The 16,482-nt window shown below is 40.0% G+C and overlaps 1 protein-coding gene across 9 annotated transcripts in view; it reads right to left on the bottom strand.

Moving 5' to 3' along the window:
• The window catches only part of CDON (cell adhesion associated, oncogene regulated), a 242,908-nt gene that overhangs the window by 28,424 nt on the left and 198,002 nt on the right, over nt 1–16,482 (bottom strand). For all 9 annotated transcript variants that reach the window (XM_021926733.2, XM_009187617.4, XM_031652805.1 and 6 more), the window contains 6 exons: nt 15,063–15,237; nt 12,891–13,022; nt 8,328–8,531; nt 5,990–6,171; nt 5,400–5,505; nt 824–946 (listed from right to left, as the gene is read on the bottom strand). In XM_021926733.2, the coding sequence (XP_021782425.2) occupies nt 824–946; nt 5,400–5,505; nt 5,990–6,171; nt 8,328–8,531; nt 12,891–13,022; nt 15,063–15,237 (922 nt within the window). The remainder of the gene's footprint in view (nt 1–823; nt 947–5,399; nt 5,506–5,989; nt 6,172–8,327; nt 8,532–12,890; nt 13,023–15,062; nt 15,238–16,482) is intronic.

Below are 16,482 nucleotides of genomic sequence, written 5' to 3'. Positions count from 1 at the left end.
TGAAATCCCGTCTCTACTAAAAAAAATACAAAAAACTAGCCGGGCAAGGTGGCGGGCGCCTGTAGTCCCAGCTACTCAGGAGGCTGAGGCAGGAGAATGGCGTATAAACCCGGGAGGCGGAGCTTGCAGTGAGCTGAGATCCGGCCACTGCGCTCCAGCCTGGGCAACAGAGCGAGACTCTGTCTCAAAAATAAATAAATAAATAAAATAAAATAAAATAAAATAAAATAAAATAAAATAAAATAAAAATAAAGAAAAGGGAAGGGAGGTGATTTACTTAAGAGTCACACAGAAATTAACAAACAGGATTAATGATTATGTAAACTACTTTTTAGACAAGTATTCGAGCCCACATGTTATACATTTGTCTGGACAGTGTAAGTGTATGCACCTAGAAAATAGTCCAAAGCAGAAATTTCCTTAGGCAAATATATCAATAGTCATGGCTGGGTGTGGTGGCTCATGCCTGTAATCCCAGAAGTTTGGGAAGCCCAGGCAGGTGGATCACCTGAGGCCAGGAGTTCGAGACCAGCGTGGCCAACATGGTGAAACCCCATCTCTACTAAAATTATAAAAATTAGCTGGGTGTGGTGGTGTGTACCTGCAGTCCCAGCTACTTGGTAGGCTGAGGCAGGAGAATGGCTTGAACCCAGGAGGCGGAGGTTGCAGCAAGCTGAGATTGTACCACTGCACTCTAGCCTGGGCGACAGAGTGGGACCATGTCTCAAAACAAAACAAAACCCAGAATATATCAACAGTCAGAAGCAGTAATCCAGGGTTGGAATTCTATCACTGTCCAGGGAAAAAGCAAAACTTCTCCCACCTTTAGTCTCGCAGATCATCACATTGCTAAATTCACTTTCTCCTCCTTCGTTGAAGCATTGCATTTTAATGTCATAGGAGGTTTCTGGCTGGAGGTGGCCAATCATGTGCCACTGCTTTGAACCTAAAAGGAAAAATAAAAGGCTTTACACATCATACAGCCTAAATGATAATATCGATATAATTAGTTAATGTTTTCAGGATGAGGCTGGAGCAGCATCCACCACCATCTAGTAGTTTGTGCAATAAAAATGTCCTTAACAGTAAGTATTTGACTAATGCACCACAGATAAACAGCATTTCTATTACATGGCATGAAGGAAAAGTAAAGAGAAGAGATAAGCTGACTTAAAACTATATCTGTGTGTTGGCAATAATACTTGTTTCACTAAAAATAATTAGTGGGGAGTCTTTCATAAAATACATGTTAATTTTATGCATAGGAAAGAAACCTCAAGTCCTTTCATCCCCATCTTAACCCAGCAAGTCAATCCACTATGTTCCTCCACCAAAAAGCAACAGTACATTTGGGACTAGCAAATGGTGCACTACCCAGAGCAACTGACCAGTTACGAGAATGGCCCGAGCAAAGCTCTCAATGCCATTGTCATGGATGCAACATGAACTGACATATGACCGAATGCCCGAATAAACTGCTGAGAATCACCAAAAAGCAAAATCTACTATGGGAAACTCTTGGCCGCCACCCCTACTCCTGCGTTCTTTTGAGTCAAGATCTCCAAACCACACAAGTATCTCCAGTAGAATGATTCTGTTATCCGTGGCACACAACCAACATTTCATTTAGAAACACTCCTAAATTGAACACTCCAGTAGAAATCACTCTTCATTTTGACTTCCATGGACTGGTGACAACCTTTCATAAGCAGGGACACTTTTGCCAGATTAAATTAACTCTTCAAGCACCCTTAATCCCTTGTAGAAACATCTCTTCAAACTGTTTCGTAGAAACTCAAGCATACCCCCAAATGATTGAAGAATTAATTAAAGGGGGAGAAAAAAAGCAAAACAAAACCACATATGCAAGTTAAATCTACTTGGCTGACAGGACCAGTATCACCAGACTCCTTTCTAACTCAACGCAGACAAAAATATTTCAATCTGGAAGTACAAGCCTCTTTCCAGGTCAACAGTACAACACCCTTCACTTGTATAGACCCACGGTTTCGAAGGAAGAAAATCTGCTTGTTTTAGGATCGTCTCTGAAAGGCTCAAAAGTGAGGAGTTCTATGCCCCATTTACAAATGTAAAAAGGATCCCCCAAAAGATACTGACTCAAAAACTGGTTGAAAATGGAATAGATCTGTCTCTAAAATCCAAAGGCTTTCCAAAAAACTTCTTTTTTTTCTCTAGCCTTGGGTCTTTCCCAACCTGGCCCTACACTTACCTACACTACATTCTCTTGAATAATTACTGCACTAGATTTGAAGTTTTCCTTTCATAGCGTCCGTAAAAATGGAATTAAACCAGGCTTCGGATATGTTACTAATAAGAGAAAAATCGTTAAAATGATACATATTTTGTTAGATTAATATTTCATTGTTATAGTTATTCTTCCACTGGCTAAAATTACAGGAAATAACAGCAAAGAGAAAGAATTTTACTGATCATTGATGAATAAGACAACTAAGTACATCATTAGGTTTAAAACCGACCAACCAGCACATATCCTTGGATTAACAGGCAATTATTTTCCCAAAGGATATTTTAGAAAAGGTAAGGATTTACCTCAGAGAGAAACCAAAGCACAGACTTAAAGATCAGAATGACTGATACTTTATTTGGAATTGACTTAACTTTAAAAGATAAAAATATTCAACACCAAAACACTGGTGTGCTGGAAACATGTACAGTTTACCTACATGTGGAACCTAATTCAGAAAACAGGATAGCTTAATTGTCCTTCTCTTACTGAATTCTTTTACAATTTGACTTTTAATTTTGTTTTCAAAAGTTTAAATGTTGGGTCAATTCACAGAAGTAATCCAAAACTTAAAAAAAAAAAAAAAACTTTAAGTACAAAGGATGAATACTTTTGTTCCTGCTTTTTGGAGAACAGACCAATAGTTTCCAACTGCCACAAAAAGAATTTCAAATGCATAAACTTGAAAATATAGAATAAGCAAATTACACAGCATAGTGAAGTCCACTTAAACATCTAACTGCTCAGTATATTACATTTATAAACAAATGTGAACCTACGGCAAAACTCACATTTGCAGACACTACTAGATATAAAAGCTTCTTTAAATAATTTCCAAGTTCCATGCTCAATATGCATATTTCAGAAGTTTGTAAAAGCTCAAAGATTTGACTAGAGAATATGGTTTTAAAACTGTTTATTAGTGGATATTTCTAGAACATAGAACCAAGAAGGGTGATGATGAGAGAGAGAAAAACAGAGAGACAGAGACAGATACTCATTTTACTTAGAACTATTTTATGGCAAATGTTTAGCTTCTGTCAAAAAATTTTAAAAATAAAATTCTGACATCCCCACTGCCCTAAAGTCAATGAAATAAAAGGAAGACCTAGACAGGCCCAAAATGGAGAACAAGCACTATTAGTTTGGTGCAAAAGTAATTGCGGTCTTTGTCATTAAAAGTAATGGCAAAGACCGCAATTACCTTTTACTTTTGCACCAACCTAAATATTATTCTTCCTTTTCTTTTTTAAAATAGCCTTTTTACTGATGTAAAGTATGCATACAGAAAAGTCCACATAACTGTACCGCTCAATGAACGTTCACAAACTGGACATGCCCATGGCACCCATACCTAAGTCAACAAAGAGAACACAGGAAAGCCCCCAACCCAAACATCCCCTCATGCCCCTTCCAGGCTCTTCTTTCCCGTGAGACAGCTACTATGGTGAGTCCTAAGAGCACAGAATAGTTTTGCCACTAAAAGTTATGGCAGAAAGGAAAGAATCATTCCCTTTCAAAAAATATTTACTGAGCACCTACTATGTGCCGAGCATTAAGAATTGGATCATAAATTTCTCATTATAGTACAAAAGTCATTCCACTGGATAAATATGAAAAGGACTGCTACAATATTTTAAGAAATGTGATACAGCATAAAGTAATTTATTAGAACACAAACTATATGCAGTATTTGATGTCAAGAAGTCACATGGAAAATAACCTTGGCCTATGGCAATTTTCTGACATAATTCACTAGCACATTTCTTATTTCAAAGAATCAGAATCTTGAAGTGAAAAAAAGAACTTGGAAGAAGCCTTCCTCCAAAGGCAAGAATCCCTTCCAAGATATCACTGAGAAGTGGGCGTTCAGCTTCTGCTGAGCACTTCCAGCATTAAGGAGCTGACGACTTTGTGGGGGAACCTATGTTAGGAATGCTATGTTAGACAGTTCTTTCTTATACTGCTTTCTTGCAACTTCCCCTCCCCCAGCTGACTCAGCTCCTCTTCCACATAACAGTCCTTAAATACTTGAAGGCGGCGATCAGGTTGCTTCTGCTAGTCTTTTTCAACCCGAATATTGTTAGACATTCCCTTGTTCTTTTTGGACTCCATTCATACATTAATTCAATACTGGCCACCTCACCATTGTAGGTTCTGGAGACATAGCAGTGGGAGAAAAGGTCCCGTGCTCACCAGGGAGTTAACATCTAGTAGAGGAGACAGACTTTAAGCAAACAGTTTCAAATACACACATACACACACACACACACACACACACACACTCCATGTACTTAAACTTTGATAACTGCTATGAAATAAACATAAAGGGTATGGTTAGAAACTACGGCAAGGTACCCTCTCATGTAAATGAGAGGAAGTTACCTGAGAGGAAGTTACGGGGAAGATCCGACTCCCCGTAACTTGACTGTCAAACATTTTGAAAAGTGGGACAATTTTTCTGTGCACGCAACTAGGTAAAGGCAACAGGAACTACCCTGTGCCAAGGTCCTGAGGCAAAAATGTCTCAGTGCACACAAGGAAACTGAAAGAAGGGCCAGAAAGGGAGAGGTGCAAGAGACGTGGTGTAGACAGAGGCCAGCCAGGTCAGGTGGAGCCTTCAGGCCATAGGCAAAATTGTGGATTCTATTTAAATGCAGTTAAAAAAGCAGCACCATCTTCTTAGCTGTTTTCTTTCTTTTCTACATGCATTCCAGTTTCTCAGCATCTCTACAAGCGAGAAAGAGGCTTAAGACGTGATCTTTCTAGGACAGACTCCAGCGAAAATGAGTGAGATATTATTTTTTAAAAGTAGCTAAACATTGCAATGGATTTTTAAACTCAGGTCACTGTTCATTTAAATGAAACAGAAATCAAAATGTTCTTTCAGATGAACTACTACTGATTAATCGTATTTCCCCCAAATGTTTGTATAAGTTTCTGCAACCAAAATATAAGGTGCTGCATATATTAAATGGGAAAAGGTGGCTTTCTTTGGGACAAATTCAACAGCAATAACACATACATCATTCCACTTTGTACTGTCTTAACTTGGGATGATGCATTTTACATTCATCAACCTTCTTTCTCCAAAGCTCCTTTACAGGGACTCCAGTAGGCCAGGTGGACTTACCTTCTACAACGTCCCTCTTGTAATCACTGTCATTGTCACTATCTGTTGGTCGGTAATAGATATAAAATCCTTGAATGGGAGTGTTATTGTTACTGGATGGAATGTACTAAAAAATAGAAGCAAAGACTTGTCAAAGAGAAAAATAAACACAACTTTCTCATTCATTAAGGTTTCTTTATCTACTTGGTCACATTTTTCTAGTTTTGTTTTGCAAACATACCAATAATGGCCATTTTTAATTTACTTCAAAGGTATTAAAAGCATTTAGCTTATTGCAAAGTTAAACAGAAATAAGGCAGTACATTTCCCCGGGTTCAAAAGCATAAAAGCACATTTGGTTCCAAATGAATAAATCACGATGGCAATTAAGTTAACAACATTTGGATGAGAGCTGAGGAAACAATAATTTTCCTTTTAACCCTGCCCCTCCTCAAAATATGTGCTCTTATTTAGACAAATATTGGTGCCCTTGCATGTCCCCTCAATTAAAGTTCAAAATTTGCTGTTTACTGTATTGTGTCATGAGAATATTAAATTGACTGTTAACATGACCAAACCAGAAGATCTCATTCCAGAAGATGTTTACTGACCGTCCACTTTAGCATGATCTGAGTATCGCTGACAGCTTCTGTGTACGCAATGTGGGGTCCAGTTACTGGACGGTTGGAAAAGCGACTGGGGAACCCAGCCACCTGATAAGGGCGAGATGCTGAACTCCGAAAACTCTCACCATAATGGTTGATGGCAATGACCCTAAATTTGTATGTTGAACCTTTGAGGGAAAACAAAAACAAACAAACAACAACAACAACAACAAAACATAACTAAGAAAAGCTGTAATAAGACAATGAAAGGCAGAATAGTCAAAATATGGCAATTGTGCTTAAGTACCTATCTATAATAAAGTATCTAAAGCCCGCATGGTAAATAGATTTCAACCCAATTGACAATTTCAATCAACTGGGAGTGGCTGCTCCATGCATTGTGTTCAAGATCCCAAGACCTTCTTAGGAGTCACCAAGAAAGAGGGTTGAAAAAGATTAATGACATCTCAGGGAAGAAGCAGGTAGAGAATAGGAAAGAGGACATCCGCTCTTTTCACCATCCTGTTCTAAGTCACACCCGTCAATGACAGTATTAGTTGAACTATCTGTCCCCAAAACTAGGTTCTTTTCACTTTAAAAGAAACAACTGAAGCACGGTTTAATCCGGTGAATACACTCATAAAGAGGCACTGTGCGGGCGGCCACAGATGTCACTCTGGCTTCACTGCTAACAGGGTAAGAGGGAGCAGATTTAACTACTGGGGAAGGAATTATTTGAATTAGATATTAAGAACTTAAAAAAATGTTGAGGACTGTGAATTTCTGAAAATCTGAACCTAAAGAATAAATTAAAATCCTAAAGCAAGTTTCCTGATAGCTCAAAAATAATTACTGAGCTTCTGAAGACAGTGCTTTCAATCTATGGCATGTTTCTTAGCTTCACCCACATTTAAAACTGATGCTTCTCCCAACTGTATCTACTTGACCCTATGCTGCGCATGTTGCTTGTTTTAACAGCCATAGGCATTTGCTACTAACATAGCAAATTTTTTTCTGGACATTTAAAAGTCCAGAAAAAAATCGCCATGAAACCTAAACGAAAGTACAGAAAGTTGATTTATGCTTTTCGTCTTTTATGGTTTAATTTCTCTCATATAGCCTCAAGATTCTTGTGGGGAGGGGAGGGTTTCTCTGCTGAAACAAAACTTAAAGAACAAACGGGTGTTCATCACTGACTCACGTCCATAACATGAAGCACTGAGTATTACAACTATGCTGAAATTCAGCAGATCAAGTAATTTTTGTCATATAACAAGCAATTTTCCTCTCAAAGCATTCAGTCATAGCAAAACACACACACATATAAGATGTATACCACAGTATTTCTAACTCCAAATAAACAGAAATACTCTGAAGATCAGAAATAAAGAATAGCTAAGTGGATTATGCTATATTTATTTATATGAAAGGTAAATCTCTACTAAAAGTTGAGTTTGTGAAGAATTTTTAATGATACTGGAAAACATATATGATAAAATATGGGGAACATGGGATAACAAAACAGTATTTATGGCATGATCCTGTGGTGGCTCATGCCTATAATCGCAGCACTTTGGGAGGTTGAGGCGGGCAGATCACCTGAGGTCAGGAGTTCGAGACCAAACTGACTAGCACAGTGAAACCCCATCTCTACTAAAAATACAAAAATTAGCCGGGCGTAGTGGCAGGTGCCTGTAATCCCAGCTACTCGGGAGGCTGAGGCAGGAGAATCACCCGAACATGGGAGGTGGCGGTTGCAGTGAGCCGAGATCGTGCCATTGCACTCCAGCCTGGGCGACAGAGCAAAGCTCTGTCTCAAAAAAAAAAAAAAAAAAAAAAAAAAAGAGAGAGAGAGAGACAAAGGCTACGAAAAAATACAACGAAATATAAACAATGATTATCTCTGAATGGGTGGATTTTAGGTGACTCATTCTCTTCTTTATATTTTCTTTATTTACACATTTTTATACAATAAGCATGACTACTTTAACAATCAGAAAAAAATATAAGACTACTAAAAATTTCCATCCGCCAGGTGCTATGACTCACGCCTGCAATCCTGGCATTTCAGCAGGAGACCGAGGGTGGCAAATTGCATGAGCACAGGAGTTCAAGATCAGCCTAGGCAACATGGCAAAACCCTGTCTGTACAAAAAATACAAAAATTAGCCAGGCACGGTGGTGAGTGCCTGTAGTCTCAGCTACTTGGGAGGCTGAGGTAAGCCATGATTATGCCACTGCACCCCAGCCTGGGCCAACAGAGTAAGACCCCATCTCGACATATATAAATGTATGTATCTAAAGTTCACATCGATGGTAAAAGGAAATGTTTGAATAATACTACCTGGTTCTAAACTACGAACTTCCACTGAAAGTTTGGAAGGAGGGATGTCTTCAGCTGCCACCAGCCAATCGCTGGTCCTCATCCGTTTATATTCAACTTTGAAGGCAGTGATTGGAGACCCTCCATTTGCCCGAGGAATCCAAGTGACATAGACCGACGTCTCTGATGCAGTGGAGATGGTAGGCCGATCTGGTGCCTCTGGAACTAAACACGGAAACGTTCATTTCAATAACCCACCATGTCAGAGACAAGAATTACATAGATAAATGAAAAGGATTAAGTCCCAAACTTCCTCTTATTAAACGTTCTTCACCAAACTTTTTGCCAGAGTTTATAACATTTACAGCTATCTTCCCGTCCTCTGTGAAAAGCCAATGGGAATACAGGAAATAAAAGAAAGAGAAAGTAAAACAATCTATAAATTTGATAACCAGCTCTGAAAAACTGAAAGCTAACAAGTATGATCATTTTGACCATGCTATTCGGATTCATGGCTAAAATAATATGTAAGTACTATTTGATGCTTCCAGTTTGACTGTGGTTAAAATTTATAATAAACTTTCACAGTGATGTGTTATCTTATTTATATGTTTTTCTTCATCTATCCAAGCTATACAAAATGCATTCAGCAACCTACTAATTCTAATACTATTACTATTCCATATTATCTTAATACACCTCATGGCTATAGGAAGGTTACTCCAAAATACAGACTAGAAGTTGGCAAACAGAGATAAAATCTGACTGATAAAATCAATACTGTTAATAAAGGGGAGAGAGAACGCTGCTCAGGATGAATACGGGAAGACAGGAGATGTCGTTAAATCAAAGTGCTAGCAGAAAACATGATCCACGTGAACATGTAGAAAGGGGGTCAGGGAGCTAGGGTCTAGCAGTTTTCACTTGGCACTGCCGAGGAAAGGGGATGCCCTGACACACGAAGTACGTGGTCTAGACCCTGCAGGAGGTGAAAACATGAGGAAGAAGCTCATCAGCCACTGAAACCATGTATCTAACTCTTCTTGATGACCAAGGGATATGGCTTGGATACTTATTCCCTCCAAATCCCCTGTTGAAAAGTGATCCTCAGTGTTGGAGGTGGGGCCCGGTGGGAGGTGTTTGTGTCATGGGGGCAGTTCCCTCATGGTGGCCTGGTGCCCTCCCCTACATGGTAGTAGGCGAGTTTTCACTCTGTTGATTCACAGGAGAGCTGGTGATTTAAAAGCATGCGGTGTCTCTCTTGCTCCCGTTCCCACTATGTGATGTGCCTGCTCTCGCTCCACCTCCCACCATGACTGTAACCTGAGGCCTCACCGGAAGCCAAGTGATGCTGGTGCCATGCTTGCATAGCCTTCAGAACCATGAGCCAAATAAACCTCTTTTCTTTATAAATTACCCAGCCTCAGGTATTCCTTTATAGCAACACAAACAGACCAACACAACAAGCAATCTTGTGGTTGTAACTGGCTTCCCACTGGGTTCCTACAAGGAAAGAATGCGGATAGAAATAATCCGGTCTGTATGACAGTGACATTGCAAACTTGTAATTGCCATTCTGGTTTGCCTTGATCATCTGTGAATTGTGTAGACATGAGCCGGTTTTCAAGAAACCAGTGATCTTCCGGCATGCTGCCAATCAAGTTTCTAGAGCTGGAACGTGGAGGGCCAACTCTGGGCCACGGTGGCAGTAGCTACTTTGGGAAAGCCAACAGGGAGCCCCACCTCTAGCCTATGCCATGCTCCTCAACCGAGCAACACCCTTCCACCTCAACAGGTCTTCAACCCGCCATACAAATACATAAGAGAGAAGAAAATAACATTCAATGTGGTATTTGTATGGAGAAAACTGTAGCACTTTAAAAAACAAATTGCTTACGGGATAAAAGAGGACTATATTCAAAGCAGGCAATGCTGAGTGATACTTACTGTATTCCTTTCAAGGTAGAAAGCAATGAAAACAGAATGAATAGAATGGTTAGTGACTCTTTTTTAATACTAGAAAACCAAACGACTTCCTTAATGTTGACTCGTCTGAAATCAAAATTCACCTAACACCACAGATCAAACAGGAAAAATAAAGTTATTGGAGAAAATATCTCTACAGAAAAGAATATCTTCAATATCTAAGAGAAATAGCATGTGACTATCAACAAGGTATAAAAGAAAGACGGCACTTGGAGTTAGACATGGACTTGAATAGCAAGCAGTTCCTCCACTTTCTGGATGATCTGAGGCATCGTGCATAACCTCCTCGTGTGTCACTTTCCTAATCTGTAAAACAGATACGGAAATCTGTTCCTCATTAGGTTGTTATGAATATTAAATAAATCATTTCTTATGGTTATCTCTTCTTGGACAACTCCAAACTCATGATTTCCAAAACTGAATCCATCATCTTCACCTAAAAACTCTTATTACTTATCTTGGTAAATGGTCTCCTGGCGCCCACGCCCAATCCATCATCTTTCTCCTTCTCATTCAGTGTGGATTCCATTCCCCTGATCTCTCATACAGGTCCTCCCCCTCCTCCATCCACACTGTCACTCGCCTTATTATTTCTCTAGCCTTTTCTTTTGCTATTCCTCCCTTCTCCTTCTCTAAAATCCTTAGGGGTTCATTATAGCTTTCAAGGAAAGATTCAACTTTGAAGCGTATCACACAAGGCACTTACCTGCCTGCCCACTATAGCATCATTCCCCACAGCAACCAGTCACACTAAATAAAATCTCTAACCTCTCAATCTCTAAACAAAATAGAACATGTCAGCCAGTTGTCTATTGCACAAGATGCCTTTGCTAGAAACTCCTTTCCTGTTTCATCTATCTGTATCGTCTTTGTCCTTTGCAGCTTAGCTTACGACGCAGAGAAGCCTCTCTTATCTACTCACCCTTGTCTACACTGAGTGACTGACTTAGATAGTTCTCTTGTGAACCCGTAACACGAAGGGTATCAAGCATAATCATTCAAAATCGTTACTAGTTTGTCTACATTATCCACATATTGTTATGGGTTTAGCTATCTGTATCATCCACTATACTGTAATTAAAAAAAAAAAAAATAGAAACAGGATCTCACTCTATCACCCAGGCTGGAGTGCAGTGGAACAATCATAGCTCACTGCAGCCTCAAATTCCTGGGCTCAAGCGATCTTTCTGCCTCAGCCTTCTGAGTAGCTAGGACTGCAGGTGCACCCCACCACACATGGCTACTTTATAAATTTTTTGTAGAGACCGGGTCTCACTAGGTTGCCCAAGCGGTTCTCAAATTCCTGGACTCAAGCGATCCTCCTGCCTCAGCCTCCCAAAGCACTAGCATTACAGGCATGAGCCACTGTGCACCACCGTGCTAGGCCTACATTGTAAACTTCTTGAAGGCAAGGATTATTTTATCTTTGCTGTTCCAGCATTTCATATAGTATCTGCCAGAGGATGTGTATAATAATTGGCAAGGTTTTTGTTTTTCAGACGTTACTTTTATTCACATGAAATTAATACTCTTACACATAATCTGCTTAAGGTAGCTGAAAGGTGCCTCAGAGACAAGTAGAAGAGATTCATGATACTGAAGATACAGAGGTGCTCCGGAGGGAGTTCAAAGTGTTACAACCTGCTTTTGTCTGAGGTCAATTCATGGAAAATGGTAAAAATATGGAAGAGAAGTCTGAAAATTCTCAGAGCTTAGCAATGAAATTTTAAGTCTTCCCTAGATGTCCTAATGTTTTAGAACAATCACAAAAAGCACACCTGGCTGTAAGTGTAGAGCTCACGTAAGTGTGAAGTTTAAATACTAAAAAAGTCTTCTGAAAATTATACAGCCAAGACCTTTAAAAACCGTAAGATTAACTAGATATAGCCAAAGAAAAAACAAAAGAAAAGAAAGGGGAACGTAACATGTAATCCTTCAGTAAAACAACTTATCACAGGTACCACTATACATTTTGATGAGTCACACACATAAAAAGTGAGATTTTCAGAGTTCAGAATATAAATTTCCTTCTCTTACCAGAGAAGAAACAGAAAACTCATTTTTGTTGTTGTTGTTGTTTTGGTTTTTTTTTTGAGACCGGGTCTCACTCTGTCATCCAGGCTGGGGTGCAGGGGTGCGATCTCAGCTCACTGCAACACCTTCCTCCCAGGCTCAAGCGATCCTCCCACGTTGGCCTCCTGAGTAGCTGGGACTCCAGGTGTGTGCCACCACACCCGGCTAATTTTTTTGAATTTTTAGTAGAGACAGGGTCTCCCTCTATGTTGCCCAGGCTAGTCTCAAACTCCTGGTCTCAAGTGATCTGCCCATCTCAGTCTCCCACAGTGCCTAGCCACAAAACTCCTTGAGTTCTAAAAACTTAGTACCAGAACATTTTGAGTCAAAGTTAATGAAATTAAGTACTAATCCTGACACTGAGATGCCAAAGTTTAAATACAGGACATTAAAATGGCTGAAATAGAACCTAAGAGACTTGTATGGTAAGATATGAAAATAAACACCCTATTCCACCCCACCTCCCAAAATCTGAAGCAGGTCAGTTACATTTGTAAAGAAACAATAAAATATTATTCTTTTTACCTCCACTGTGCCTAGAGGAATCTGTAAGTACCACTCCAAAATTGTTGTTTGCAGCCTCTGAAACAACAGGATACTTAGGGATGCCCACGGGCGGAGAGGATGCCTGGGTGTTTTTTGATGATGCTGTTTTTTCTAGAAAGGTAAAAAACCATATACAGTAACATGAGCTTATACGCATGTGAAGTGGGGAAAAAAAGTACTGTGAAACTTACCTGGTATGTGGTTATAAATCTATGAACTGATCTGCCACAGCATCTACATGTAAGACCTGCTTCATAAATACTTAGCTGATCTGAGGAACTGACCAAAAATTACTTTGTCTTTTTCCAGTATCTTTAAAGTAAAGCTAAAATATGCCTTTCTGCATTCTAACTTTACGTATCCAAAAAACATAAGTGAAAAAGCCAAATGACTAGGGGTTCAAATTATTCGTCCATTTTTATTTTTACTGTATATATTTCTTAATTCTAAGCCATAAAACTCACCATTAAAGAGCTTCTGCTAAGTTTTCTAAGGACAAGTGTCACATCGTTTTAGTATTTCAAGAGGCAAAAAGTGAAACTGCGTGATTTGTTAAAAACTGAAACGCAAGATTACTCAGTATTTATAAGTCAGACTCTATGAACACCTAATGATTGATGATGAAAATTAACTCAAGATACATTTAACATAGAAAGTACCTGTTATTTTTCTGGCCAGACTTAGTAATTATTTGAAAGGGTCTTTTTCAAAAGCCACTAGCTGGCTTCTTCTCAATCTTCACACCTCCTTTTCGTTACAGTGTCATACTGAAATACTCTTCCACCCAGTTCCCTTCTCTACCCACTGACCTCTCTTTGTTCATTTACAGCCAAGCCATGACGGCATCTTTTTTTATCAAGGATTCCCTCACAAGCTGCCCCGCAGAAAAAAATATCCTTCCTTTGTGCTTCCCTAGCCCTGTCCTTGGAAATCTCCTGTGGTACCTGGCATATGCTGGTGTCTTTGCCTGCACTCCTGCCCGCCCCCACTCTATCCAGACTCCAGTCAGTTCCAATGCTCCAGCTCTTCCCAGCTCACTCAGAGGTAAAGACAAAGTCCTCCCAAGGTGGATGGTGTGCTGTGTGATGTGGACACCCCGTTGTTCCCTACAGCCTCCTCACCCACGTTGCTCCCATCACAGTGGCCCCCTCGTGCTCCTAGTGAACACCACGCACACCCCACCCTGGGCCCTGGCACTTGCTATCTCTGCTGGGAATGTTCTTTCTCTAGAGGGACATGTGGCTTTCTACTTCCCCTCCTTCACGTCTCTGCTCTGATGTCAACTGCTCGTTGAGGACTTCTCTGGCCGCCTGCTTAAACTGTTACCTCCTACCCCATACACTTCCTATATCCACCCCAACTTGTATCTCTGTTAACACCTTCTAATGTACTTATAACTAACGTATACGTCTCTCTCAGCTAGAATGTAAGCTCTATGAGGCCACAAGTTTTGCCTATTTTTGCTTCTTGCCTGACACATAAAAGGCATTCAATAAATATTAGCTGAACTGAATACTGTCTTGTAGTTGGTATTAAGTGACACATCTTAGCTTTCTTATCGAAGTACAAGCTCTGTCGGGATGGATCTCATCTTGACCATCTTCATTTTCCCTATATCATCTATCCTCACTGCCTTATATAACATAAGCTTTCAAAAACATCTGTGGAATATTCGATGGAACAGGACAATACAAGCACCTAAATGTGACCCCAAAATGGAAGGGGGAGGGTATAATAGGGTCATTTAGTGTATTTATATATAGGAATTTCTACTATCCAAAAGAATTCTGGTTGGGCGCGGTGGCTCACGCCTGTAATCCCAGCACTTTGGGAGGCTGAGGCAGGCGGATTACGAAGTCAGGAGATCAAGATCAACCTGGCTAACACTGTGAAACTCCGTCTCTACTAAAAATACAAAAAATTAGCCAGGCCTGGTGGTGGGTGCCTGTAATCCCAGCTACTCGGGAGGCTGAGGCAGGAGAATTGCTTGAACCAGGGAGGCGGAGGTTGCAGTGAACCGAGATCGCGCTATTGCACTCCAGCCTGGGCGACAGAGCAAGACTCCGTCCCAAAAAAAAAAAAAAAGAATTCTTACTGGTAAATTGACATCAAGGCAGCCAGCTCGTTCCTCCAAAGGAAGCCCTCACTCACCTTTGCTGGTTCGGAAGGTAAGCATGGCAGGTTGGCCTTCACCTGCTGCGCTTCTTGCTACCATCAAGACTTCATAAAGACTAGATGGCTCCAGCTCAGCTAAATGGAGCTCGTTTTCACTTCCTGGGACTCGAACCGTGTGCCAGCTTCCCACCATGCCAACCCCATCGTCCAGCTGCCCAAGAGAAAACACACCAGAAAAGCAGGAGATGGAGGATAGGAAAACTTTCAGTCACATTTGATCAAAACTAGGATTCATTTAATTCTAGAAGAGTTTTAAGAAGTCAGACACCACGATAAGTAAAAAAGACACAATACTTCTTCACATTAAGAAATACAAGATCTGTTGCAAGAACGCTGCAATTCTCACTGCAGAAAGACTCCTGGCTCTGCATCTGACCACTAATGTGTGGCCTCAAGCAAGTTACTGCCCTCCCAGACTCTGCTTCCTTTACTTGTAATGGAGACAATACCTTCTTTCTTCCTGGGCTAATGAAGAATAAAATAAGTATAAAATAATAGATACCACTGGTAATTATATAGTGTACATAATAGATATATGGTAATGTAAGATGGATATTATATTACATGTATATTAATTATATAATTATGTATTATATATTTCCAGCATTCTTGCTTCATGTCTTGACACTGTTCAATATGTGTTAGAGAAAATAAAAAGATCTAATCAGTTGTTTCTTGATTAATGGAACCAAGAAACACTTTTGCATGGAGGTTTTAGGGTAGATGAGATTACTAGCAAACTTCCTCATCTAGAATCATTCGTTAGGTTAGAAACAGTATGTAAACCTTAAAATATCATCATGTTAAAATGTCATCATGTTATTTTTCCTAGTCATTAAAAACATTACCATTCAACAATGTATACTAAAATTTCTTGAACAAAGAAAAAGATTTTAAATATGAATGCATCCCTCCCATTTCATTCACTTACTGGGCTCATTAAACAGAGGAACTTTTCCATTCTGTTCCAATACAAGCCCATGGGGAAAACAGTATTTGAAGAGTTAACTGAGAGAGGCCCAAGGTTTACCCCAAAAAATGATCAAACAATGTATGATTTTAATACATTTGAAAAGGCAACTTGAAGCTGGGCACAGTGGCTCATGCCTGTAATCCCAGCACTTTGGGAGGATGAGGTGGTGGATCACTTGAGGTCAGGAGTTCAAGACCAGTCTGGCTAACATGGCAAAACCCCATCTCTACTAAAAACACAAAAAAAGTAGCCAGTTGTGGTAGTGCATGCCTGCAATCCCAGCTACTTGGGAGGCTGAGGCACGAGAATTGCTGGAACCCAGGAGGTGGCATTTGCAGTGAGACGAGATCGCACCACTGCACTCTAGTCTGAGTAACAGAGCAAAACCCTGTCTCAAAACAAACTAACAAACCAACTTGAAAC

This window comes from Papio anubis, chromosome 12 (assembly GCF_008728515.1).
Source record: "Papio anubis isolate 15944 chromosome 12, Panubis1.0, whole genome shotgun sequence".
Classification (NCBI taxonomy): Eukaryota; Metazoa; Chordata; class Mammalia; order Primates; family Cercopithecidae; genus Papio; species Papio anubis.
Note: the sequence above shows the minus strand (reverse complement) of the source record. Positions and strands in the feature narration are given on the sequence as shown.